This window comes from Apteryx rowi, unplaced genomic scaffold, assembly GCF_003343035.1.
Source record: "Apteryx rowi isolate R43461 unplaced genomic scaffold, aptRow1 scaffold_1404, whole genome shotgun sequence".
In the NCBI taxonomy this organism is placed as follows: domain Eukaryota; kingdom Metazoa; phylum Chordata; class Aves; order Apterygiformes; family Apterygidae; genus Apteryx; species Apteryx rowi.
In genome coordinates, this window is record NW_020447647.1 from 12,968 (window position 1) to 38,269 (window position 25,302).

General features: G+C 64.6%; 2 protein-coding genes across 2 annotated transcripts in view; one reads left to right on the forward strand and one right to left on the reverse strand.

The window, feature by feature from the left end:
• Positions 1 to 1,107: 1,107 nt before the first annotated feature.
• On the forward strand, positions 1,108 to 4,736 carry SGCA (sarcoglycan alpha). Its single transcript, XM_026057844.1, has 10 exons — positions 1,108 to 1,147; positions 1,441 to 1,575; positions 2,065 to 2,219; positions 2,370 to 2,442; positions 2,513 to 2,711; positions 2,920 to 3,082; positions 3,257 to 3,462; positions 3,670 to 3,696; positions 4,233 to 4,421; positions 4,648 to 4,736. Exons 1-10 carry the CDS (start codon positions 1,108 to 1,110, stop codon positions 4,649 to 4,651), a joined length of 1,191 nt encoding a protein of 396 aa, XP_025913629.1. The 3' UTR covers positions 4,652 to 4,736.
• Positions 4,737 to 8,808: 4,072 nt separating this feature from the next.
• COL1A1 (collagen type I alpha 1 chain) overlaps positions 8,809 to 25,302 on the reverse strand; it is a 17,686-nt gene continuing 1,192 nt past the window's right edge. The window contains exons 2-51 of the mRNA XM_026057843.1: positions 24,372 to 24,566; positions 24,114 to 24,148; positions 23,968 to 24,003; positions 23,739 to 23,831; positions 23,584 to 23,652; positions 23,174 to 23,218; positions 22,783 to 22,836; positions 22,455 to 22,508; positions 22,214 to 22,267; positions 21,878 to 21,931; positions 21,499 to 21,552; positions 21,355 to 21,399; positions 20,989 to 21,042; positions 20,790 to 20,834; positions 20,477 to 20,530; positions 19,889 to 19,987; positions 19,757 to 19,801; positions 19,569 to 19,667; positions 19,134 to 19,187; positions 18,923 to 19,030; positions 18,404 to 18,457; positions 18,079 to 18,177; positions 17,716 to 17,769; positions 17,521 to 17,619; positions 17,116 to 17,169; positions 16,566 to 16,619; positions 16,409 to 16,462; positions 16,235 to 16,288; positions 15,624 to 15,668; positions 15,423 to 15,521; positions 15,010 to 15,117; positions 14,477 to 14,584; positions 14,292 to 14,345; positions 14,153 to 14,206; positions 13,794 to 13,901; positions 13,657 to 13,710; positions 12,951 to 13,004; positions 12,460 to 12,621; positions 12,212 to 12,319; positions 11,872 to 11,979; positions 11,572 to 11,625; positions 11,369 to 11,476; positions 10,946 to 10,999; positions 10,708 to 10,815; positions 10,424 to 10,477; positions 10,204 to 10,311; positions 9,832 to 10,114; positions 9,557 to 9,747; positions 9,233 to 9,475; positions 8,809 to 9,128 (exon numbers count right to left, since the gene is read on the reverse strand). Of these exons, the coding sequence (XP_025913628.1) occupies positions 8,982 to 9,128; positions 9,233 to 9,475; positions 9,557 to 9,747; positions 9,832 to 10,114; positions 10,204 to 10,311; positions 10,424 to 10,477; positions 10,708 to 10,815; positions 10,946 to 10,999; positions 11,369 to 11,476; positions 11,572 to 11,625; positions 11,872 to 11,979; positions 12,212 to 12,319; positions 12,460 to 12,621; positions 12,951 to 13,004; positions 13,657 to 13,710; positions 13,794 to 13,901; positions 14,153 to 14,206; positions 14,292 to 14,345; positions 14,477 to 14,584; positions 15,010 to 15,117; positions 15,423 to 15,521; positions 15,624 to 15,668; positions 16,235 to 16,288; positions 16,409 to 16,462; positions 16,566 to 16,619; positions 17,116 to 17,169; positions 17,521 to 17,619; positions 17,716 to 17,769; positions 18,079 to 18,177; positions 18,404 to 18,457; positions 18,923 to 19,030; positions 19,134 to 19,187; positions 19,569 to 19,667; positions 19,757 to 19,801; positions 19,889 to 19,987; positions 20,477 to 20,530; positions 20,790 to 20,834; positions 20,989 to 21,042; positions 21,355 to 21,399; positions 21,499 to 21,552; positions 21,878 to 21,931; positions 22,214 to 22,267; positions 22,455 to 22,508; positions 22,783 to 22,836; positions 23,174 to 23,218; positions 23,584 to 23,652; positions 23,739 to 23,831; positions 23,968 to 24,003; positions 24,114 to 24,148; positions 24,372 to 24,566 (4,280 nt within the window). The 3' untranslated portion in view covers positions 8,809 to 8,981. The remainder of the gene's footprint in view (positions 9,129 to 9,232; positions 9,476 to 9,556; positions 9,748 to 9,831; positions 10,115 to 10,203; positions 10,312 to 10,423; positions 10,478 to 10,707; positions 10,816 to 10,945; positions 11,000 to 11,368; positions 11,477 to 11,571; positions 11,626 to 11,871; positions 11,980 to 12,211; positions 12,320 to 12,459; positions 12,622 to 12,950; positions 13,005 to 13,656; positions 13,711 to 13,793; positions 13,902 to 14,152; positions 14,207 to 14,291; positions 14,346 to 14,476; positions 14,585 to 15,009; positions 15,118 to 15,422; positions 15,522 to 15,623; positions 15,669 to 16,234; positions 16,289 to 16,408; positions 16,463 to 16,565; positions 16,620 to 17,115; positions 17,170 to 17,520; positions 17,620 to 17,715; positions 17,770 to 18,078; positions 18,178 to 18,403; positions 18,458 to 18,922; positions 19,031 to 19,133; positions 19,188 to 19,568; positions 19,668 to 19,756; positions 19,802 to 19,888; positions 19,988 to 20,476; positions 20,531 to 20,789; positions 20,835 to 20,988; positions 21,043 to 21,354; positions 21,400 to 21,498; positions 21,553 to 21,877; positions 21,932 to 22,213; positions 22,268 to 22,454; positions 22,509 to 22,782; positions 22,837 to 23,173; positions 23,219 to 23,583; positions 23,653 to 23,738; positions 23,832 to 23,967; positions 24,004 to 24,113; positions 24,149 to 24,371; positions 24,567 to 25,302) is intronic.

Sequence of the window (25,302 nt, forward strand, 5' to 3'; positions counted from 1 at the left end):
GACCCCCCCCCTCCTGGAAAAAGCACCCCAAAAGGGCTGGGTGGGGGGGCAGGGCACAGAGCACCGCTTTTCGCCTCCCATCCCCGCCGTTGCGGGGGGCAGAGGCCCCCCCCGGCCCGGGCAGCGCGAGGGCACCAGGACCCTGCAGCGGCCCCGCGCCCGACGCCGCTTCCTGGCCCTTTGTGCGTGACGCGCCGCGACGTGCCGTGACGTCCCCCACGGCCGCCCCCTTCCCTTCCCTTCCCTTCCCTTCCCTTCCCTTCCCTTCCCTTCCCTTCCCTTCCCTTCCCCTTCCGTCGCCAGGCCCGGGCCCCCCCCCCGCCGCCCCGCCCGCGGCGAAACCGCGGCTCTCGCAGCACCCGCCCTGCGTCACGCCGAGCGCGGGGGGGCCTTTCCCTTCCCTTCCCTTCCCTTCCCTTCCCTTCCCTTCCCTTCCCTTCCCTTCCCCTCCCTTCCCCGCGCGCGCGGCCCCCGCCACCGTCCCGGCGCGGCACCGGGGTTTGCACCCGCTTGCGCTCCCCCCCGCCCCGGCGCGTGCACGCGCTCCCGTGCGGAAGCACACGCGTGTGCGCGCCGCTGCACGCGCTCCGGGACGCCGCCTGCTCCCGGGACGGCGGCGGGAGTTGAAGCCGGCAGCGAGAGCACGGCCGGGCCGGGAGGGGGGTGACGGGGGCTGCCGGCCCCGTTCCCCAGTGTCCCGTTCCCCAGTGTCCCGTCCCGTCCCGTTCCGCCCCGGCAGCACGGGCGGCGGCGGCTGCGTTCGCCGTGTGCCGCCCTCGACGCGGTGCCCCGCAGCCGCCGCCTCTCGTCCCCAACCACCCGGCCGAGCGGGTCAGGCGGGCGCGCGGGGACGAGGCCACCCCAAAACCCCACGGCGGAGGGGACGGCGGGGCCCCCCCATGCCCTCCTCGGGGTGCAAAGGCGGCTCGGTGGCCTCCTCCCTCCCCGGAGCCAGTGGCGTTTGGGAGGGCACCGGCGCCCGGGGGGAGGCGGTGGCGGGGTCATCCATCCCCGCCGTGCGTGCCAACGTCCCCGCCGCGCGCGGTGGCTCCCGCTGCCTCTGTCAATCAGGCCCTGGCCGCGCTCCCGGCCGGGCTGACGGCGAAGATGGACGCGCCGGAGCTGCTCCGGCTCTGGGTGCTGGCAGGCGAGTGGCCGGGCCGGGGGCACCCCCAGGCGGGACGCGGCCRGGGGCAGCTGGAGAGGTGGGGTTGGGATGGGGGGGACCGAGCGGGGATTTCTCTGCCGCCGGGCAAGGCGCCATCCCCGTCCCCGTCCCCAGCACCTCCTAAATATAGCCTGGCCCTTTGTCTCGGGAGCGCCCGACACCAGGGGGACGGGCAGGGGCCTGCCAGCGCCTTCGGGTCGGCCCGGGGTCTCAGTGGGGAAACTGAGGCACAGAGGAGCTGCCCCGGCTCTAGCCCTGGTGCCTCGCCGCAGCCGTGGCCCTCGGCAGTGCCCGGGGCTCCCTCCCCGACCTCYGCCTCTCCTCCGAGACCGGAGCCATCTTCGTCCACGAGCTGGAGCGGGAGCCGTTCCAGGAGGCCTTCCTCGCCGCGCACAAGGATGACGGCGGTGAGGGACGGGGGGGGGAGGCGAGCAGTGCTGCACGGGGACGCCCCCGCGGCAGCCGTGCTGGGGGGGAGGCCGGAACCATAACCGAGTTAACGGGGGGCACTGGCCAGGGCCTGACACTGTCTGTCCGTCCAGCCATGCCTCCATCCATGCCTCTGTCCATCCCTCCATCCAGGCACCCCTCCATCCATCTGGGCACCTGCTCCTGCTGCCCTCGAGCCCCGCTGCAGCTTTTAAACCCACCAGGGAGCAGGAGCAATTTGTCCCCCATGACTAGGGAGTCGGGGATCACCTCAATTTGGGGGAATTAAACTCAAAAACGGAACAGGAGGCGCCGGGGTGCAGCCGYGCTTCCTCGTGGGAACGGGTTTGACGTGGGAGGGTTTGCAGGGTGGGGGTCTGCCAGCAGCAGAGCCTCACCCCGTGTGTGTGTGTGCGTGCGTGTGTCCCCATGTCTGTGCACGCGCGTCCGTGTGTCCCGGCGCCCAGAAGTCGCCCCCGAAGGCCCCATCACCTTCCAGCCCCACCTGCGGGGCCACCCCGACCTGCCCCGCTGGCTGCGCTACGCCCAGCGCGGCCCCTCCGAGCCGGGCTACCTCTACGGCTCGCCCACCGCCGCCGAGCTGGGCACCCACGTCGTCGAGGTAGGTGCTGGTGGGGGGGGGGTCCCGTGTGCCGGTGGGGGGGTCCCACACCCCGCGGCGCATCTTGCACGTCCTCGTGCGAGCGTGCCACCCGGCGCGAGGGGGAAGCTGGTGTCCTCCGGGATGGCCGGGGCCTCTCTCCCGCCGCAGGTGCTGGCGTACAGCAGGGACACATACGAGACGGCGGCGCAGAGGGTCATCGTCACCGTCGTGCCTTCCCCAGGTAAGGGCGGCGCGGGGCCGGGGGGGCCCCGGTGTGGCCACCAGCCCCACACGAGCCCTGTGTCCCGCAGCCGGGACGCCGCCGTACCAGGGCGAGTTCTTGGTGGCGAACAGGAACGTGGAGGAGATGCTGCCGGCCGCGGCACGGGAGCTCTTCCGGGAGGCCGTGGACGGCGTCTGGGAGCAGGACGACCTGAGCATCATCAACATCACCTCGGCCCTGGACCGGGGCGGCCGCGTCCCGCTGCCCATTGAGGGCCGCAAGGAGGGGTAGGGGCGAAGGGACCGCGGCGATGCCCAGGGCTGGCCGGGTTCGGGGGGGATCTGCTCCCGGATGCATCCCAAGCCTCTGCGCTCTGGCACCCGGCCGTGGGAAAAAGCAGATTTGGGGGCCTGTCTCCAGCAAGGCGGCTCACCGGCCACGCTGGGGGTGCTGGGCACCCCGTCACAGCCGGGTCCCCGCTGTCCCCCCCGCCAGGGTGTACGTCAAGGTGGGCTCCCGCACCGCTTTCTCGCACTGCCTGGCGGCAGCCACCTCGGCACAGAGCCGCTTCCGCTGCAGCCTGGGGCAGCAGCCCGTCGCCACCTGCTACGACACCTTCGGGCCGTGGTTCCGGATCGACTGGTGCAACCTCACCCTGGTGAGACCCCCCCCCGCCTTTCCGGGCCCGCATCGCCCGTGGGGATGGGGACAGCGTGCAGCACCGTGCCCCCCCTTGCATGGTGTTGCACCCCCCTTCCTCTCCGGGGGCAGGGGGTGAGGACAACCCAAACCAGGTCACTCCATCCCTCCCTAATCGCCACCTCTTTTCCAGCTCGAGGTCTCCGCCAGCCCCACGGCTCCGGGGCCGGCCCGGGGCACCGGGGTGCTGGAGGAGGGCGGCGATTTCGCGCCTCCCACCGCCTCGGCCGCCGGGGACTTCCTCGCTGGCTACCTGCTCACCATCCTGGTGCCGCTGCTGGTGGCCGCGCTGCTCTGCCTGCTCCTGGGCCACCTCATGTGCTGCCGCAGGGAGGGAGTGTGAGTCGGGGCACCGGTGCCTTTGGGCACCCAAAAAACCCCCCAAGACCCCGACTTTCCGCTGCATGGGGAGGGGACGGGGGATTTCCATGGGTAACATGGGCTCCTGCCCCTGTCGCCGGCCATCCCGGCACTGGGATGGTCTGGTGGAGGTGGCAGCCCTTCCCTCACCATCTGCTGTTTTTCCCTTTCTGCTTGGTTTTGTAGGCAAAAAAGGGACTTGGAAACGTCCGAGTAAGTCCTGGGGCTGGTTGGGGTGTCCTGGGTGGTGGCGGATGAGCCGGGGGCTGCCCGCGCCGGGGGCCGAGCCGCACAGGAGGTCTCCCAGCCCCAAAGGGAGCCCTGCAGGCTCTTCTCCTCCTTCCCCCCCGGCTGGGCCACCTCCAATAACCCGGGACACACGAGGGTTTGAGCACAAGAGCTGTTTTACTTCGCACGGCGCCAGCTACGAGGGCTGGTCCCCGAGGTGACCGGCCTCCGTCTCGTCGGTCCCGCTCCCCCCTCGACCTGCACCCCCGGCCCTGGGCTCCGTGGGGTCTCCCCTGGGGTGGGAAAAACTGGTCCTGGGAACAAACGTGCACAAACCCTCCCCAAACCGGCGTGCGGGTCCGGAGCACCGGTCCCCAGCCCTTGGTCCCCTGTGCCTGGCACCAAGTCGTCACCCGAGAGGCCCCCCCRGTGCTTCCCCATCCAGGGGTGATGGTTAATGCRGGGTGGGTGCTGGGTGCTGGCTCGGGGTGGGGGGTGCGCTCACGGCCCGCCGCCCGCAGCATCCAGCTGGTCCATCACACCACCATCCACGGCAACGCGGAGGAGCTGCGGCACATGGCCGGCAGCCGCGACGACGTCCCGCGGCCCCTCTCCACCCTGCCCATGTTCAACGTGCGCACGGGCCAGCGCGCCGACCCCACGCGGGGCCTGGGGGACGCCGCCCGCCTCCCGCTCCTCCCACGCCAGCGGTGAGCCCCGGCGGCGGGTTTCGGGGGGCCGCCGTGGCTTGGGGGGGGGTCAGCACCCAGGTGTGCCGGTGGGGTGGAGCAGGACACCTGGGTCCTATTCCCTTCCGCTGCGGCCTGAGCTGTCCCACCTGGGCCCAGGAGCGAATGAAACCCTTAAATAAGATCCGTGGGAGCTAGGTGGCCTTTTGGGGGGTTTGGGACTAAGCTGCTCTCTCCGTGTCTCCAGGTAATGGGCTGCTCCGGGTGCTCRCGTCTCTCCTGCTGCCCTGCGCTTGGTGCAAGCGGCCTGGAAAGGTCTCCTCCGCTGCGGTGGGGTGGCGTTGGGTTGGTAAAGCTGCTCTTTAGCGATGAAACGCGTCTTCTCCCTTCTTTCCTGGGTGAGCGGCGGCAGGGTGGTGCCTCCCCTCCCTGCGGCTCCCTCTCCCCAGCCCCGGGCTCTCGGGCGAAGCTGCTCTTTAGCACGGCTCGACAGCCTGCCCCTGCTGGGGCTGGTCCCTGCTGGGGCTGGTGCCCGCGGTGCTGGTGCCTGGCCGGTCTGGGCTCTCGCAGGCTCCACCTCGAGTATCTGCCACCAAACGGTGACCTGAATTTGCCCGTTCTCTGCGCCGGCTGTGTCCCAGCTGGCTCTGAACCAGGCTGCGTCCCTGGGACCGGCAGGACCCGGAGCAGCGTTCACAACCCCACGACTCCCGCAGGAGAGGGGGTGGCTGCCAGGAGATGCAGCAGGGGCTTTCCTGGTCCACCCCCACCATGAGGCCTGCTGGGGGGAGCCCTCTGGGCCCCTCTTTCTGCTTTTCCACCCACTGGGTTCCCTCTGCTTTTAGGGGGCTCTTTGGAGCATCCCGGGGTGCAGAGGTGCCCCCACATCCCCAGGCTGCGCTTGGTGGCAGGGCAGTGTCCCTCTGCCTGGCCCAGGATGACTTTCTGCAAGCCAGCRGTGAGCACAGGAGTCACACTGCTGGCTTGCAGCACCGACGTCTTCTCCCCCCTCCCCAGCTCTGCTCCCTCCGTGGCCCCGGTTCCCATGAGGAGCCCCGTGAGTGGGCTCTTGTCCCCRCGCCGAGCAGGGTGCATGGGGTGCCGCGGGTGTGGGACAGTTGCGGGCGTCCCCACTGGACGCATACTGAGTTCGGGGCAGGCTGCGGGAGCAGCCCTACGGGTGTCCTCCAGCCAGGCTCACCCCAGAGCTCRGGGGGGTGAGGGGTGCAAAGGGGGATCCCGACCCATCTCACCTGGCATCCTCCCGCGCATGGGGCACCTGCCTGGGGGCTCTCGCCTGGTCCAGCTGGCTCGCCCCATCCGCCGTGCAAACCTGGGCATCCTGCTCGAGTGTCTCAGCTGGGCTGCGATTTGGCTTAACCCCTCCTTGCCTGGCAGCTCCATCTCCCCGACGCGGGTGCATGGCGCTGGGGTCCCGGGTGCCCCCAGGCACGGCCACGCGAGCCGGCTGCTCCCCGGCCTCCTGCGAGCCCGGCAGCGCGGGCTGTTCGTGCCTGCAAAGAAAGAGCCTCTTTCACGGCRGGGCCACCCCCTGGCGCCGGGGCAGGCGGCCAGGGTGGGGGGTTACGAAAACACGAGGGCCCGAAGGAGAAACAAGAGGAGCCATTGAAAGGGCCGGAACCCGGCTGCGGCGCTTCCCGCGCGGCCCGAGGAGAAAGGCGGCATTCAGCGCCCCGTCCCGCTGCGCGGCTCGAGCGCCTCCGGACCCCGCGGTGCAGAAACCGTCCCCTCGCTGGGGAAGGTGTGTTGGGGGACGCCGGGAGATGCCCTCAGCCCTGGCACCGGCAGGGTATCGCGGGCCCCCTCCGTGGCAGGGTCTTGCAGGCAGCCTGGGAGATGCCTGTGGCACCCGCTCGCTGGGTGCGCGTGCGCCCATGTGCTGCTGGTGTCTGCCCGGCTCTTTGCGCTCCCGAAGGTGCATGCGCTACCCCCGGCGTGTGCTGGCACCCCTGTGCCCTGTGTGGGTGCTGCTCCGGGGTGCAGATGTGCACAGACCTGCACATCTGCGCACATCTGCAGCCAGGGCACGTACAACCTGCCTGCACCCGATTTCTGCGCATGGTCCCAGCCTCTCTTTGTGCGCTTCGCTGTAAAACCACAAAGACTGTGTCTCCCCAGCTCTCCCTCTCTGTGGGGCCCCCTGGGTGGGGGGCACCTCTGGACCCCCAGCCCAGCCTGCCCCTTACCAGCCTGATGCCGCTTTCTGCAGCTCCCCAGATGTTCCCTGCAGCCCCTCCAGATGTTCCCCCAGCCCTGCTGCTCCCTGGGCACGGCTGCTGCGAGGTCCCCTTTGCCAGACCATGGCTGTACCCCATATGCTCCCCCCCCCCGAGCCTCGGGGGCTGGGCAGTGGGTCCGACCCTGGGCCGTGGGGCGGGCAGGGGAAGGGGCAGGGCTGGCGGGGGGCCGGGAAGGGGCCGGGGCAGAGGCGGGCGCCGAAGGCGGGGAAGACGGGAGCGCAGGAGCGAAGCAGAAGGAGAGCGGCAGCCCCGGCGGCGAACAGCATCGGGACCCCCAGCGCCGGCGGAGGACGACCCCGATCCGGCAGCCCCCCATCGAGGGTCCCCCCCCACCCGCCCGGGACCCCGGCGGCCGCGAGAGACGACTGCAGAGCACCGCAGGTTTGTTGGATCATTTCACATGCTTTATTTCAGCAGTCAAAATAATTAAAAACATCTCAAATTATTATACATATACAAACTAGGTACAGACTCCTCGTACGCCCTGGAACATCTGCCTTGCTGGGAGATGGGCTGGCAAACGGGGTGGGTTCAAACCCCCTCCTCTCCCCCAGGAAGGAGCGAGGGAGCGAGAAAGAGCGGTGAGAAGAGGGAGGTTAGAAGAAAGAGCTGGTGGTGGCTGCGGAGGGCGGCAGGAGGATGAGAGCGGCGGAGAAGCGGGTTAGAAAGAGGGGGGAGATGGATGGATGGATGGAGAAAGCTGCTGGAAGATGAGAGCAGAAATGAAATGCACCTGCTTAACCTGGAAACCAGGGCTGCTTTCACGTGCTTTCCTTTCCCTTTCAAGGCTTTTTGGCTCTACCTTGCATTTGTCTCCACGCCTTGCTTTAAGGATGCATGTGGGGGGGGGGGGGTTAAATAGCACCTTTAGAAAATTCACAAGTCGACCTGGGCAGCAAAGAAAAAACAAAACAAAAGAGGGAAAAAAAATAAAATCAACCCAAGACTCACGTCTTTTCAGACAGTTCCCATGTCTGTAGCACCAAGCGGTCCCGGGGCTGACGCTGCGCGGTGGCTTCGCCCAGCTCGAACCTCCGCGATTAGACCGAAATAATAAAACAAAAGGGGAGGAAAAAAGAAAAAAAAAAAGGACAAAAATCCAGGGGGTAAAAAAACCCCCGGCAACTCCAGATGGACCTTGAACGGAGGGGGGGGGGGGGAAATCAACATAGCAACAAAAAGGAGAGGAAGAATAGACAAAACTTAGCACCTTTGCTCTGAACCTGGCAGGAAAGTCCCGGCACGGCTGAAAAACCCCAAACGAACCTAAAACTACTTGGAGGAAAAAAAAAAAAAGGAAAAAAAGAAAACCACAGCTGTGAGGTAGCCTTCCAGAAAAGGAGAATATACACTGAACGGTCCGGTTTTCTCTGCTCCAGGGATTCGGCTGTCGGGGTTTGCCTCGGGGGAACGGCTCAGCCGCCGAGCCAGGGGCTCGCCTGCAAAAAGCGGGTCCGCGCTCGTCTTTGCGCCTGGCCGCYGGCGCCCCGAAGGAGCGGGGAGCGCTCGGCCGCTGCGTCCGGGCTCGCGGGTCCCCGTGAATTGGTTGGCCTCCTATTTTTTTTGCTGCCTGAACAAAAAAAAAAAAAAAAAAAAAAAAAGGGAAAGAAAAGAGTTTAAAAAAAAAAACAAAAGTCAGGTTATAAATGAGTTAAACATCTTCCTTTCAGTGGTATATATAATATATATATATATATATATATATAAAAATGCATGTAGCAAAGAGCCAGGCAGAGAAAGGTCGGTTAGTTTGGACGTTGCCCAACTCCAGGTTGCAAGGAGAGATCTTAGCGCTCGCAGGGGCCGGGGAGGGAGGAGGCGAGGGGCAGGTTTGGCCGGCGGGAGCAGCTGGTTTCGTGCCGCCTCGGCGCCGGCGGGTCGGTCTCTCCGAGCGGCTTGCCGGGATCGAAGGCCGTCGGCGGGGCTGGAGCGCTCGGCTCGGCCGCGGGAAGGGCCTCGGCGGCGCTCTGCGAGGCGAGGGCTGGGGAGCCACGAGCTGAGCCGGCCCCGCGCCGTCTTCGGGGTGTAAAACGGAATGACCCCGAGGAAGAGGAGGAGGAGGAGGAGAAGACGGAGAGAAGGGCAAGCAAGCGAACCCACTTCCTGGTTATTTGGTTTGAAAAGTCATTTATTTTTATTTTTTTTTGGTTTAATGCTTTTTTGGGTTTTTTTTTACGGAAACGAAAATAGTTTGAGCGACGCTGGATAGAAACCGACACGAATTCAAGTCCATGTGAAATTTTCTCCTTTTTTGGCTGTTTTTTTTTTGTTTTTTTTTTCTTTATTATTTACTCTCTCCTGTACGCGTGGGGTTTCCGGTTTACAAGAAGCAGACGGGGCCGATGTCGATGCCGAATTCCTGGTCCGGAGCGCCAACGTCCATGGGGGCCAAATCGATGATGGGCAGGCGGGAGGTCTTTGTCGTCTTGTACTCAATGACTGTCTTGCCCCAGGCTCCGGTGTGACTCTGCCGGGGAAGGGGACGGTCAGGCTCGGCGCTCCCCCCCACCACGTCCCCCCCGGGGACCCCCGAGCGTTCCCCTTGGCCGTGACACAGCCGCCGCCACTCACCGTGCAGCCGTCCTCGGTGACGCCGTAGGTGAAGCGGCTGTTGCCTTCCGCCCGGATCTCGATCTCGTTGGAGCCCTGGAGGAGCAGGGCCTTCTTCAGGTTGCCGCTGTTGCGGTCCATGTAGGCGACGCTGTTCTTGCAGTGGTAGGTGATGTTCTGCGACGCCTCGGTGGACATCAGGCGCAGGAAGGTCAGCTGGATGGCCACGTCGGCCGGGTTGGAGCCCTCGCCGCCGTACTCGAACTGCACCAGAGGAGAAGTTAGGTCGGCCAGTGCTCAGCCACCATCATCACCACCACCCTGGCCCCGCGGCCCCCCGCTCACCTGGAAGCCGTCGCTCATCGTTTCGCCGAACCAGACATGCTTCTTCTCCTTGGGAGTCTTGCTGATGTACCAGTTCTTCTGGGCAATGGTGGCCTGGGTGGGGTAGACGCATGTCTCTCCTGTTTCCATGTTGCAGAAGACCTTGATGGCGTCCAGGTTGCAGCCTTGGTTGGGGTCGATCCAGTACTCGCCTGAGGGGCAGAGAAAGGGCTGTCAGGGCCACGGGGGCTCATGGCTGTGGGACAGGGGGTGACAGGAACCAGGACGCCACTGACCGCTCTTCCAGTCGCCGTGGCACATCTTCAGGTCACGGCAGGTGCGGGCAGGGTTTTTGCGGGTGCCCTCGGGGCTGCGGATGTTCTCGATCTGTTGGCTCAGGCTCTTGAGGGTGGTGTCCACCTCCAGGTCGCGGTCGCGCATCACGTTGGCATCGTCAGCTCGGTAGTAGCGCCCGCCATCGTGGGCCTTCTCCTGGGGTGGCTGGGGCAGGAAGCTGAAGTCGAAGCCGCCGCTGGGGGGACCAGGAGGACCAGGGGGTCCGGGAGGGCCGGGGGGACCCTGTGGCAGGAGGAGAAAGAGATGAAGGCGGGCGGCTTGGCACGGCGGCCGGTGAGTGGCTGGGGCACCGCGGTGGAGACGCTACATACGACAGGGCCGACGTCGCCRGTGCGGCCACGGGGACCGGGTGGACCGATGGGGCCGGGGAGCCCGTTGAGACCGTCCTTGCCAGCGGCACCAGCAGAGCCAGGGGGACCCTATGTGGGGAAAAGAAGAATGGGTGAGCRCTCGGAGGGCCCCACAGGGATGGGGTGGACACCACGGTCCTGTCCCAGGCATCCCCATGCTGGGGGAGCAGGGGGTACTTACTCTTGGACCGGCRGGACCAGAAGCACCAGAAGGCCCTTGTTCACCAGGAGAACCCTGTGCAAAGCAGAAACAGAAAATATCCCATTGGCAACATGTTCAGGCAACGAGAGCTGTGCGGGGCTGCTCCACCAGCATGGTCCCTGTGGGCACCAGGCAGCATCCAGCAGCATGGACACCTTGGGGACCTGGTCATTGGCCCCTGAGCCCTTCGGGGCGATGCTGCAGGCAGGTGCCCCTGCACCGCAGCTGGGTGCTGGCCTGGGGCAGGAGGCAGAAGTACTTACGGGGGGACCAGGTGGACCCTGGAGACCGGAGAAGCCTCTGTGACCCTTCATGCCTCTGTCGCCCTGTTCACCAGTTTCACCTTTGTCACCACGGGGACCTTGTGGGCCCTGGAGGAGGAGGAAGAGGAGGAAGAGACGATGTGCTGAGTGGTGAGGGGCTGCACCAGGCCAGGCATCGCCCCAATGCCTGTGGGGCTGTCGCCCGCCCGCTGCGCAAAGACGGAGGAGCTGAACTTACAGAAGGACCACGAGCACCAGCAGGACCAGGGGGGCCAGCAGGACCGGCAGGGCCCTAGGAGAGGAGGAGAGAGGTGACAGGTTAGAGCATCCTCGGAGCTTTCCTTTGCAGTGCGGCRGGCAGTGTCACCCAGTGCCTAGGGCAGGGTGGCCTGCAGGAGTTGGGACGCCTGGGTCCCCAGGACGCCTGGGCCCCCTCGCCAGTGTCCAGAGGGGAAGCTCCCTCCAGCGGCGAGAGCGGGGCCGAGGGCCGGACTCTGACCCGCCTCTGGGTCGGCCCTTGCTCGGTACCGGGGCTGAGTGGCGCAGGCTGGTGGCCAGGACTCCTGGGTCCCTCCACCAGGGAAGGGGTGCAAATCCCCCCCCCCTCCCCAGCTCGGGGCAGGGGTTCAGGTTGAGCAGGAATGGGCAGAGCATCACTTACGGTCTCACCGCGGTCTCCGTTCTTGCCAGCAGGACCAACAGGGCCGGGGGCACCGGGGGCGCCAGGAGCACCAGGGGGGCCAGCAGGGCCGGTCTCACCACGGTCACCCTGCGAGGAGGAGGAGGAGGAGGAAGCAGAGACGTCAGCATGGGCTGGCTCAGCCCCACCACTCCCTCCCCACCAACCCAACCGTGGGCACTCACCTTGGGACCAGCAGAACCATCACGCCCGGGGGCACCTTCAGCGCCAGGAGCACCCTGTGGAGGAGCAAAGACCCCCCCTCGTTAGGGCAGGCAAGCGCTAACRAGGGTTTCGGAGAGAGGGCCTGGACAGACACCATCTCCGCTCAGCCCACCTCGGGCCCAGCCGTGCCCCGGTGATGCCATGAGTTGGCATGTGCTCAGCAGGGCCGGTCTAGCACCGCTGCATCGGGGCCGAGCGCCCAGCCTGCGTCCCCCCATGTCACTGGGGGAGACAGTCCCCTGCGTGCCACCGCTGCTCACCTCACGTCCAGCTTCGCCAGGGGGTCCGGCCAGCCCAGGGGGGCCCATGGGGCCGGGAGGACCACGCTCGCCGGGGGAGCCAGAGGGACCTTGTTTGCCAGGTTCGCCCTGTGCAGGGAAGAGGAAGGGGAAGCATTGGAGGAGAAGCCGACCATGGAGATGCTCCAACCTGGACCGTGCAGCCGGAGCCCTCTCTGAGCAAGGACGGGGACTCCAGGCCACGTAGCGACGCTGCATCCCAAGGGGGTCCCGGCATCRCCTGGCCCCCGGGATGCTCCAGCCTGAGGGCAGAGCAGCCCCAGGAGCTCTGCCCCGCGCAGCGAGCCCCTCGCCTACTCACAGATGGGCCGGGGAGTCCAGGGAAACCTCTCTCGCCTCGCTGTCCGGGGAGGCCGACGACACCGCGCTGGCCAGCAATACCTTGGGGCCCAGGAGTACCGGGAGCGCCCTGCAGGGAGAAATTGCAGCTCAGGGAGACGCAGTGACGCCAGCGCAGCGGCTCGGAGCCGCCCCACCGGGACGTCCCCGGCCGGTGCAATCACCGCGCGGAGATGCGAGGGGACCGAGTCGGGCACGGGGATGACTTACGATGGGACCGTCGGAACCAGGAGAACCCTTCTCGCCGGGGGGTCCGGGGGGACCAGCGGGGCCAGGCTCGCCGGGGCGGCCAGCGGGGCCGGTCTCACCRCGGGGTCCTTTGCCACCTTCCTTCCCGCTGGGGCCTGGGGGGCCGGGGAGGCCGATGTTACCCTGCGAGGGGAGAGGAGCTCAGTCCCGGGGCAGCCGGCCAAGCCTCGGCTCGCGAAGCCCTGCGGCCGCCGCGGCTCTCCCCGTCTGAAGGGAGTCCAGGTGAGTCCCGGTGCCAACTGGGACAGGGCTGGGATCGGCCGTCGCGGAGCCGCCTGGACCTTYGCCCGGTTCATCGCTGCCTCGTGCCTCCGAGCAGAGCCCTCGGCAGAGGAACCGCGGCTGGCAGCTCCAAGCATCGTCCCTTGCCTCTCCCACCCTGAYGGGCTGCCCCGAAATCCTGCCCCATCCTGGCTCCGCGTGCAGGTAGGGCAGGAGGAGGAGGTACTCACAGAGGGGCCAGGCGGACCAACTCTTCCAGCAGCACCAGGGAAGCCAGTAGCACCCTAGAAGGGAGAGAAGCCGACGTCATGCAGGGCCAGCCCTGGGCTCGCCGAGCTGCACCTGCGCCTCGCGGCTGCAGGCAGGCTCAGGGCCCGGTGCCTGGGAGGGATGTGCCAGCGCTTCGTGCTGGGAAAGCCCTGATCTGGGAGCGGGGCTCCTCTGGGTGCAACCAGCGCTCCCGACCCGCTGCCTGGAGCGGCGAAACGCATCGAGCAGATGGTGCCCTGGCTGAGGGCCACCAAGTCCCACTCATCCGCGGGGCTCACAGGGAACCCAGGAACCATCAGCCAAAAGGGAGAAAGCTGTGCGCCAGTCTGGGTGGGGGCTTATTACTCATCTGGGGGGATAAGGGCAAACCTTCCCCCTTTTTGATCTGCCCCCCCCCCCCCATGGGATGAAACAGCCCCAGGCAGAAGCCATCCTTGGAGAGGCAGTGCAGGAAACGCAGCATCCCCAGTCCCCCAAACTGGGCACATCATGCTGTCGTGGGCCCGGGAGCGAAATCCCGTGGGGAATTCAGCTGCCCGCAGTGAGGCCACGGGGGAGCGTGGCCCAGCTGCTTCCCCGCTCCCGCGCCGGTGCTTCTAGCATCCCCTTCCCCGGGGGCCCTGCAGCTGCATCCCCCCTGCACCCGAGACCTGCCGTGGTACTTACAGGGGGTCCAGCACTGCCACGAGCACCTTTGGGACCGGGAGCACCAACAGCACCCTGCGGAGGAGCAGCGGGAGTGAGCGGCGAGGCCAAGCCATGGCCGGGGGCGGGGGCGGGATGGGGGCCGAGGGGCTACTTACGGCAGGGCCAGGAGCACCGGTGGGGCCGGCGGGGCCGGGGGGACCTGCGTCACCCTTGGCTCCAGCATCACCAGTTTCACCTTTAGCACCAGGCTGGCCGTCAGCTCCCTGCGGGAGAGCAGAGCCGGGGTGAGCCCAGGGGGTGCCGGGGGCCACCAGCCCCCCTCGATGGGGAGGGGGGTGAGGCCAGCGGGTGGCACATCCCACGGGAGAGCATCCTGCGGGAGAGCATCCCACCAGCTCCCGGGTAGCATTGCCCCMCCTCTCCGAGCGATGCAGGATCTGGCTGTTCCCGGAGGGAGAGCAAGGGGGGGGGGAGCGAGGGGCTACCCGCAGCCAAGGCGACTGCGCTGACTTACAGGAGGGCCAGCGAATCCAGCAGGACCAGGTGGGCCGGGCTCACCGCGGTCTCCCTAGGAGAGAAGCCAAGAGAGCCGGTGTCAGGGCCGGGCAGGAGACGGCCACCGCCGGTGGAGCCGCAAGCCGCGGGACACTTACGGGAGCACCACGGGCACCGGTGGGACCAGCAGGGCCGGGGGGACCAGCTTCACCCTGGCAATGGGGAGGGAAAAAAAAAATGGGTTAAAACCTCTGGAAATGAGGCACCGGTACGTGGCGGGTCGGGAGGAGCCAGCAGCAAGGCTGTGTTCCCCRTGCAGCATCCCTGCCTGGTGCCACCTCACCTTGTCGCCGGGAGCACCAGCTGGGCCAGGGGGGCCGATGGGACCGGTGAGACCTCGGAGACCGTCTTTGCCAGGAATGCCGTCAGCACCTTTGGGACCGGGATCGCCCTGGGGGAGAGGAAGGCCACGGCAGGTTAGAGCTCATCCCCCTCCTCCTCCTTGTCACAGCTCTCTGTGGCGCCTCAGAGTGTGACCCGTGGCGCTGTCAGCTCTTCATCCTCCCACCTTCGGGCCCTGCTGTTTCCAGCCTGGGAGAGGCTGGGATCTTCCTCCACCACCCCATCTCTGGAGGAACCCCCCAGTTTGTCTACCAGCCTCCGAGGGCCGTGCTTGTACGAGGACACGAGTGGGAACGGGCTTTGCTCTGGGTGCCCGTGCCTGGCTCTGGCTTTGCCTTGGCCCCGCGGGAGGGACGATGCATCCAGCCCCTGAGGGGCCGGAGAGCGCGAGGCTGGAGATAGGAGTGTGAGGGCACAGCCTGGGAAGATGGGGCAGCTGGCGAGAGGGACCACGGGACGTCCAGGGACACCTACTCTGTCACCCTTGGCGCCTGGCAGACCGGCAGCACCACGCTCTCCGGGCATACCCTGCAGACCGGGGGGCCCTTGGTTTCCAGGGGCACCAGGAGCACCAGCATCACCCTGGGCAAGAGAGAGACAAAATGTGTGTTAGCAAGAAATCAGAGCTCGTTCCTCTGCAGAGCAAACCCTCCGCCGCTTCAGCCTGGCTTGCAGGTGGCAAACAGCCCTGCAGGTCCCATGCCACAAGCCCCCAGAAGAAGTGGGGGGGGGGGAGCAAAGACCATGGCCCCCCCCTTTTTGGCTGCTCCGGAGGAGCCGCCGGCTGGAGACAGCCACCCTCCCCGTGCACAGCAGCAGGTGCCCTTGCGTGGGATGGTCCCCACCCCGCGTGCCCCGTTGAGCTGGAGAGGAGACCTGGGACCTACCTTAGCACCGTCGTTACCAGGAGCACCGTTAGCACCACGAGGACCCTGGGGACCAGGGGGGCCTTGGACACCACGTTCACCGGGGAAACCTCTCTCGCCCTGGAGAAGGGAGGGAAGAAAAGAGCCAAGCCGGTTACGGAGGTGGTGGGCACAGAGGAAAGACCGAAAGCTGGCTCAGGTGGAAAGCAAGGTTCAACTTACTCTGGCACCGGCGGGACCGGGAGCACCGGCATCTCCAGGGACACCCTGTGCGGGGAAGCAGAGAGATTTTGGAGTTAGCACGGGAAGGAGGTGAGCACCCCCTGCACCAACACCGCATGGGTCCTAACCTGCCCAGCCAGACCACGGCGGGCACCCTCCACTCTCCTCCCACCCCGAGACACTGGCCACCCCAGGGCTCCCACTGCTCTGCCCTTGGGGTGCCCTTGGGGATGGGGAAGGCCAGGGGGCTCCTCAGCCCCTTGGAGGGATGGGGCAGTCCCAGGAGGAGACGGGCTCCCCGGTCGACCCCAAACTGAGGTTGGGGTCCCCTGTGCTGCCACCTCTGTGATCGCCCCAAAGAGGCCGTGTGGGGGCTTGGTGAGCCTGGCATGCTTGGAAGCTGCTCTCCCGCTCCGCTGCCTCAGGCCGGGAAGGCAGCCAGGCTTTCCCCCAGCTCGGCTCAGACAGGGGGGACTGGGCAGGGTGGCTGCAGCAGCTGGGTGCTGGGTGTCCACATCCAGCAGCCCTGACCCTCAGCCAGGGGACGAGCAATGGGGAGGATACAGGGACAAGGCAGGGACAGCCCCCACACGATGCTTTCCCCCACTCACCTGCTCACCGGGCTTGCCAGCCTCACCAGGGGCGCCAGCGGGGCCGGGCAGACCCTGCAGAAGAAGCGGAGAGAAGAGACGTTATGGAGGCAGGTGACCAAGGGGACAAGAACAGGAGCAGCATTGCTGCTGCAGGGGTTTCCCCCCCACCGGGGAAAAGGGACTGTTCCTCACCTGGAAGCCAGGAGCACCAGCGGGACCTTGTTCACCTCTTTCTCCAGCGGGACCCTGCAGGAGACAGGGCAAGCATCAGGGCAGGCAGCTGGCTCCCAGGCCTGTTCCCCAGTGGTCCAGCACAGCTCCAGGTGGGGAAGGGGTTATTCATACTCACAGTAGGGCCAGGAGGACCTTGGGCACCAGCTTCACCGTCTTTGCCAGCAGCACCCTGAGGAAGAGGAGGAAGAAGGTGCTCAGAGCAGGGTTTGGTCACAGGTGGATTTGGGGAAGGGGGCCCAGCCTGCCAGACCCGACCTTCAGGTGCTTCTGGAGGGGACCCCAAGCAATGAACCCGTGGACGGCAGAGAGATATCCCTAACAGTGCAGAGGAGGATGGAACTGTAGCACCCTTGGCAGACCAGAGAAGAAGCTGCAAGCCGCCCTGGGACACGTCACCTCCTTGCAGAGCCTTTTGTCCCTGCTCCAAAGCCTCTGGCAATGATCACACCTGACTCACAGCCGCTTCAACCCACTACAATATTCTGGCCAGTTTTGTTCCTTGGAGCCTTCCTAGGGCCCAGCTCTGCCAGCCCAAGTCCTGTTTCCCCCCTGCCCAGGCCCTCTCTCTGCCCCACGTTGAGGTGAACCTCCCTCGCAAACCCCAGGTCGGGTCTGGTCCTGGGAGGCGGATGCATTGCAGCCTCCAGGGCCGGGTGAATACTTACAACAGCACCAGGGGGACCAGGAGCACCTCTCTCACCGGGTTTGCCGGGCTCACCCTAAAAACAGGAGAGCAGAATGAGACCAAGGTGGGACCACAACTCCGTCAGGCATGGCTTCGCACCCCCACCTGGATGTGGCTGGTGGGTGCACTAGACCAGCTCTCCCCTCTGCTCCCCCATTGCCCTTCTCTGGGGACACGTCCCCTGAGCCACCCCCTCCTTGGGTGTCCAGCCCGAGGGAGCCAGCATGCCCTTCCACATCCCAGGAGGTCACAGTGGCCCAGCTCATAGGAAGCCCCCAAGGACAACCAAGCCCCCAGTTGGCCTTGTGCAGCATCTCTGCCTCCATGCTGGGGAGCCCTGACCAGCCCCTTGTCACTGTGGGAAGCGGCTCATGTTGGCACTCACTGCAGCGCCTTTGGGTCCAGGGAAACCCATCACACCAGCTTGGCCTCTGGCTCCAGGTGGGCCTGGGGGTCCAGGGCGGCCGTCTTGACCAGCGGGGCCCTATTGTGGAGGAAGCAAGAGCCCTGTTAGCAAACCCCATGATGAGCCAAGAGGGTGGGGAGGAAGGAGCAGGGCGGTCAGCCAGGTATTACTTACAGGGGGACCAGTCTTGCCATCAGGGCCAGGGCTCCCAGGGCTTCCAGTCAGACCCTGGAAGAGAGCAAAAGGTGGGTTAGGACATCAGGTTTCCTCTGCTGGCTGCAAGGAGCRTGCTGCTCCCTGCAAAAATCAGGAGATTTAGCATCTCTGAAAGTGGCCTTCTCTATGGAAAGAGAAAGAGCTCTGGAGCTCTCGCCTGTGCCTGGACCAGGGCCACCAATGCACCAGAAGCCATGGTCATGTTGACGTGGCTTGCTGCTTCTCACAGCCGGTCCTGCCAAGATCTTCAGGCTGCCCTCACCCAGCCTGATCCCAAGCCATCTCCTCCACGTCCATCCCACCATTCCTCCACACACTCACCTTAGCACCAGGGAGACCAGGTTCCCCAGGGCGTCCAGATTCACCAGGAGATCCTTTGGGACCAGCAGGGCCAGGGGACCCACGCTCACCAGGGGGACCCTAGGGAGGGATGGGAGAGGAGACAGAGGTTACTCCAGCTGGAGGATATGGACCAAGGCAGGTGATGAGAGCCCTGTTATGGGAGAAGGCAAGGATAAAGAACCAGCCTTGGGATCGAGTGATCTAGAGCAGAGCAGGGGGCAAGATGACAAACCCATCKCATCCCCACTGCCCCATTCAGGAAACATCTTTCCCATACAGGTGGGGAGAAGAGTTTGGTACCTACCTTGGGACCAGCAATGCCATCAGCACCAGGGAAACCACGGCTGCCAGGAGCACCCTGCAAGGGACACAAGAGCGGTCAGTGTGGCGCGGCTGGGCAACACGAAGAGCAGGCGGGGTGGCGGAGAACTCTTGGGCTGCTGGCAGTGGGAATAAGCCCAAGGCAATGGGGCAGCTTCAGGGGACTTGGGGTTTCAGGGGAAAGATGTTCTGATATGGGCTTCAGCTTCCAGTCAGGAGCAGGCCTGGTCTCCCTCAGGGCTTGTGAGATGCTCCAGTGGAGATCTCARGCAGGGGCCCTGGTGGAGTGAGGGCGTTGGAAGACGTTGAAATCAGGTGGGAATTTCACCATCCCAACGTTTGGTTCAGGAGGTGTCTGGCTCTCCATCCGGCAGAAGCCTGGAGTGCCCAGGAGGTGGAGCCGGTGGGCAAGATGTCCACGGAGAGGAGAACCGGGTCTTGGAGGAAGAGGGATGGGAACAGGGTTATGACAGCGATAGCAACAGGGAGAACTCCTACTTACACGTTCACCAGCGGGGCCAGGAAGCCCAGCGGGGCCAGGCTCACCACGGGCTCCTCTCTTGCCTTCTTCACCAGCTGGACCAGGGGGACCTTGGACACCAGCAGGGCCCTGGAGAAGGAGGCAGAAGGGTGAGTGTTCTCAGGGTACGTGGAACCAAGCTGAGGTCAGATCTGTCAGCAAGCCCTGGCGGGGCTGTGAGGGGGTTACTTACGGGTTCGCCTTTTGCACCAGTGTCTCCCTTGTTGCCTGGAGCACCGGGTTCACCCTGGAGGTGGAAGGAAAAAAAAGAGAGCTGTTTAATACCAGGTTGATGAGCAAAGAGAGCCATGAGCCTCATCCTGTTGGGATCCTCAGCATGAGGGGAGATGTTCAGCATCTCCCAAGGAGCTTTCAGTCCCCAGTGCCCACCCTGCTATTTGATGGGGGATGCCAGAGGGAAACATCTCCAGGCAGGACAGTGGGTTGCTGGAGCAGAGGAAGGGACTTGACCCCAGGGAGAAGGTGGAAAGCTCTTCCTTGGGAAGTGGTAATACCAGCCACAGAGGCAAGGGTCAGGACTGAGCCCTGCTGCTCATCATCTCTGCCCAGCCTTGCAAGGGGAAGAAGGCCCATCACAAGCAAGATGGAGAAGGACAACGATACTTACGCTGTTACCCTTGGGACCAGGGGCACCGCTGGGACCCTGAGGTCCAGAGGGACCACGAGCACCGGGGAAGCCAGGAGCACCAGCAATGCCAGGAGCACCCTAAAAGGGGCAGAAAAGGTGGTGAGGGAGCCACATGGACCTTGGTTCCAAGAGCCATGAGGAAAGACAGGATGACGATGGATACTTACAGTTGCGCCTTTGGCACCAGGTTGACCATCAGCACCAGGGTTGCCCTGCAGGGGAGAGAGACGAAGATGAGGGTTATCCCAGGGCTAGCAGGATACAACGTCAATGGGAATGAGCCATTGGATGCCACTTACAGCAGGACCAGCAGCACCAGCAGGGCCAGGGGGACCGGGCTCACCGCGTGCACCTTGAGGGCCTTCACTACCGCGACCACCCTGGGGACCAGTTTCACCCTGGAGAGGAAGAGGAGGGAGAAGAAGACATGAGCACATGAGCTGCTGTGAAACCTCCTTACGTCCCTGGACTTTCAGGACCTCCATCTCACTTCCCAGTGGAGCGTGGGTATGGGAAAATGGATGATTTCCTTGTTCTTTTGTGGCCTGGTTTTCCACAGAGGCAGAGTCCTACGGCCTGGAGAGACAGCTGAGCCATGTAAAATGCAACCGTGAGATTTAGCTGGAGAAGTCCTTCATCTCCACTACAGATGAGAAGTGCAGCCACTTTGGCTGCAGATGTGCCTGGCACCAAGCATGGATGAACCCATAGCAATCTGGGCTAGGCTCAGCTCTGCTCTCTAAGTTTTCAGGCCACATGGGAAACACATTTGACACTCAATCCTTCCTCCTCCCCTCTCCCTGTTTCCACCAGCTTTTCGGCTTCTCTGCCAAGCCCTAGAGATCTAAAGGTCCCACCTAAGAGAATAGGGTCAGGCAGGTCCCTACCTTAGCACCAGCAGCACCGGGGAAGCCAGGGGGACCAGCTGGGCCAGTTGGACCCTATAGGAGAGAAAGAGGGCACGTGTCAGAAAAGCAATTCCAGTGCACATCTGGAGCTGGTGGGTTTTCTGGGCAGCAGAGCTCTGGACCCCGGCCAGGATTTCCAAGCTGTGGTCATGGAGCTGAGCTGTGCTTTGGCATTGGCCAACGAAGAGATGCTGGAAGGGGATCTCCCATCCAGGAGTCAGCAAGTCTCCTCCAGGGAAGCTGACACTGCTCAAGCTAAGGCCAGTTGCTCCAGGAGAGTATTGTTACTTACTGGAGGACCAGCAGCACCGGGGGAACCGTCGTTACCACGAGCACCCTGTGGGCAAGGAGAGAGAGGAGGCATCCATCAGTCATGCTTATCTGCAGCAGTGGCACAAGACCCGGCTCCTGAGCAAGCCCTGCATGCCCAGGGCAGAGTAGCCCGAGGAGGGAGGCTCAGCCCTGCCCRAAGGCACAGAAGGGATACTCACAGCAGGGCCAGATGGACCGGGGCGGCCTCTCTCGCCAGGAAGACCACGAGGACCCTGGGGAGGAGAGCAGACACATGCCACCATGAGGAGAGCTGCCTTCATCATGCGGAGCCTTTTCCCATTCCTTCTCCCCCTGCCCTTCCTGCAGCAACRTCTCAAGGGAGTAAAACTCCCTCCCTGCCCCAATGTCCTGGGGCAACTTTGGAGAACCAGGCCCAGAGGACAAGCTATTTCCCCACCACATTCTCCCCCCACCACCCAAATCCTTTTGCTCATCAAGGCTGGATTTCTTCCTTCACCCTTTTCTTTTGCATCTGGCTCAGACTGTTGGGGCTGGCTGGGAAAGAACAGGACTCACTCACTCACCATTTGTCCAGGAGCGCCRTTCTCACCGGGGCTACCGGGCTCGCCCTAGGAATAAGGACAAAAATCAGTGATTTCCAAAAGCAGACGGAGGAGAGGAAAGTTTGGAGAGAAGGCAAAGATGCCCTTGTAGAGGCAGTTCCTCACCTTGGGGCCAGCTGGACCGGGTTCACCCTTGGCACCATCCAGACCACTGAAACCCTGGAGTGCAGGGGAGAGAAGAGACAAGAGTGAGGGTCAGGAGAAGACCTCACTATCTTGGTCAGAGTCAGGATTTGGGTCTAGGAGGAGTTCCAGCCCCTTGTGCCATGAAGGACAGGGAGGACAACTGGGTGCTCTCGCAACCCACTTCCAGGTGGGATGGCCCTCCAGATTCAGTGTTAGCAGAGGGCTCCAGGCCAGCAGTAGCCATGGTGCTCCCCTTCCCCACATGCCCACAGGCTCATGCCTGGGTTGGGCATGTCGTACAGCCACACATGGCCTTCAAGGACTCCCAAATCTTAACAGTAACCAAGGACCGACTTACTCTGTGACCCTTCATGCCTGGCAGGCCAGCAGTTCCGGGAAGACCACGTGCACCCTAGGAAAAAAAGCCAGAGAGTGACTGGAGAGGCCCATGGAGGCGCAGGGGGCTGCTGTCCCCTGCCCGCCTGCTCCCACCTCCCAGGGCTCCAAGGAGCAACTCCTGAGCACATCCTTGCTCCCAGGCTTCGCCATCAGCTACTGGTCAGCCCATGCATGGATGGACAAGATGCTTCCTGCCCATGTGGGCCAACATGGCTGCCATGAACCCCCCTCAGGGATGCCTGTGGAGGAGGAAGCCACCATCTCCCGAATGCAGCAGACACTGGCGACATCTTACCTGGGGTCCAGGAGGACCGCGTTCACCGGGACGGCCAGGCTTTCCGGCTTCACCCTAAGAGAAGGCAAAGAGAAGGACAACTCATTGGAGGATGATCCTGGGCCATGTGGCCCCTGTTCGCTTGAAGACCTTGAATCCACTGGCCCAGCACTGATGGGGCCATCTGGCCCCAAACCCAGCTCCAAGTGAGGTGAGACTCCATCCTCCCCGCAGGACGTGGGATCTTGCAGCAGTTACTTACATCATCTCCGTTCTTGCCAGGGGGGCCAGCTGGACCACGGGGACCCATGGGACCCTAGAAGAGATGCAGGGCACAGGGGTGAGGGCTCGGCGCCTGAGCAAGGCTTTCCCGCCACCCTCCCACGGGCTTGAGCTGGGTATTCCCAGGCCAAGGCAGCGCCATTCCCACCGCTCCTGGCCCGGAGCCGAGACATCTCTGGCCAGAGAATCCCTCAAGCGGTGAAGGAGGGAATGGCAAGGACGAAGCCAAGGCTTAGGCTGGGAAAACTCAGTAATCCATCCCAGACTGACAGGATATGAGGAAGAAGGAGAATATCAGCAAGACTTACAGAAGCACCAGGCTCTCCAGGCTCACCAGGGGGACCTTGGAAACCTTGAGGACCCTACAGCGTTGGAGGAGAAAAAAAGGAAGAAAATGGGTTAGAAAACGAGCAGCGTGGTCTGAAGACATTGCCCTGCTGGCAACAGTGGTACCCAGGTAAAGTGGAGTGAGGACCCGCATGCAGTGCCAGGTGTGTGTTGTCACCCACCACCGGTGTCAGGGAAGGGTGGGAGGCCACCTCTGGCCCTCGCCCCATCCCGGTCCCCTCCCTGCCCCTCCATCGGGAAAGTTTATTCCGGCTGAGAGCCAAAAGGACACTTGGGGCTGCCAGAACCAAGGGGTTCGAGGTCGAGGGCTGGGGCTCAAATCCATGCTGGAGACATGAAGGAGATACTCACAGGAGCACCAGGAGGGCCAGGGAGACCGCGGGGACCAGCTGGACCCTAGGAACGAAGCAAAGGAAACTCAAGCTGAGCAGCCGCCGCGCCGCTATGCCGCCTCGTCCCCTCGTCGCTGCCGGTGCCGGCGTCTCTTCCCAGGACCTCCCGCCTCGGCTCACACCTCCTACCACTTGGCAGCCGCCGCGGCGCTGCCTGCCCGGGAAACGCTCCCGCCCCACGGCTTTTCTCCTTGTTTTACAACATTCCCACCTCCTCCCCRCCGGGGCAGCGGCCTCGGCGAGCCGCGCTGCACTGAGCCCCAGCGCGGGGCGAGACGGTGGGTGTTCCCAGCCAATTTTCGGAGAGGGGGGCACGTGCCGGCGTTGCCCAGCCACCTCCGCCTGGATGCCGCGCCGCCGGGTGCTCACCATGGGACCGGGCACGGCCATGCCGCCGGCTTTCTCGTCGTATCCGTAAGACATTTGAGGAGCGAAGTTCTGCAGGGAGGAGCGAGAGAGAGTTGTGAGCATCACGGGCATCGCCGGCGGGACTGAGCGGGGCTGAGGGGCTGCCCGATACTCACTCCGCCAAGGCCTGGAGGACCTGGAGGGCCTGGGGGTCCTGGGAGGCCAGGCTGTCCAGGGATGCCATCTCTGCCAGGGGGGCCGGGGAGTCCCTGCAGGGAGAACGGATGCGGGGGTGAGCGCACGGTGGTGCTGCCTCCACGCCGGGATGCTCCAGGGTGCAGATGGGAACAGCCCCGGAGCTGTGCCGTGTCCGGCTGGAGGAGCTAGGCTGGAGATGATACCCACCCTGTCTCCTCTGGGGCCGGTGTCTCCCTTAGGACCCTGGTGGGGAGAGGAGAGGCAGGTGGTTAGAAAATGACGGAGGAGACCAAGAAAATAAGGAGAACTCTTTGGGAAAGAGTTTTTTCAGGAAAGCGATGCAGGCGAATTACCTCTACTCCAGTGGTTTCTGGGTAGGAAGGGGAGGCTGGGGAGAAAGGAGACGGGTCAGCTGGAGGAGCCGAGTCTGCGCCACGTTTCTACCCACCCCGTTCCCCATCCCGCCAGGGCCGCAGCCCCTCCGAGGACGGATGCTGAGCCGGGGAGGGGGCCACCGCGGGTCCCCCCCCGGCAGCGTCGCGGCGAACCGAGGCGGAGGCCCCCCGCCGCTCGCCGCAGCGCAGGGCGCGCGCGAGGCCGAGGGACGGTACCGTGGGTTTCGGGGCAGATGGGGCAGCATTCTCCAAAGGGGATCTCGGCGTTGGGACAGTCGGAGGTGTCTTCGCAGATCACCTCGTCGCACAGGATGTTGCCGCTGTCGCACACGCAGATCTGGCAGGGCTCAGGTTTCCACACATCCTTGTCATTGTATGTTAGTCCATCCTGTATGCAGCTTCCAGTTTGAACTGGGGAGAGAGGGAGACGGGGAAGGGAGCGTGAGGGCGCGAGAACCGGGCCACGGAGTGAGCCGCTGAGATTTACGCTCGCTCTCGGCCGCAGGCACTCGTTCGCCTTTCCTTGGCAATTCCAGCACGTCCTTTTCCTTGCTTCCCCCACCTCCCCTCCTCTTTCCCCCCTCTCCTGGAGCTTTTCTCCGTTCATCTGGTTCTCATCAGCCCATCGCGGTGACACAGGAAAAGCACCACCACAATAAACTCTTCCCACTTACTTTGGAATTTAAACAAAACCTCCAGCCAGTTGTTACGTCCAACTGCAACCTCGGCCCGTGAGAGCCGGGGCCAAGGCAAATAGCCCCCGCGCCGGGCCGGGGGCTCGGAGGTGGCGGGGAGGCCGGGAGCCGCTGCCGGGGGGCGGCGGGGAGGGGATGCTGCAGCGGATTTGGGAAGGGGCTTGGGGAAACGGGATCACCAGCGGAGCTGGTAAAGCAGCAAGTGCGAATTAGGGGTGGCTGGACCGCAGGCCAGGTGGGCTGGCTCAGCGGCTCGGGCTGAAATTAGATCCAGGCGGGTCCGGGCTAGGGCTGGATCAGGCCAGATTGGTTGCGCCGCCGGCGAGGGAATACGGTCCAGCGGATGGAGGCAGGCGGGGGAAGCGCCGCGAACCGGCGCATGTGGAGGGCAGGGCAGAGCGCCAGGGCGGAGGGCTGGCCCCGAGCGGGGCCGGGCGCCCGGCGAGGAGGGC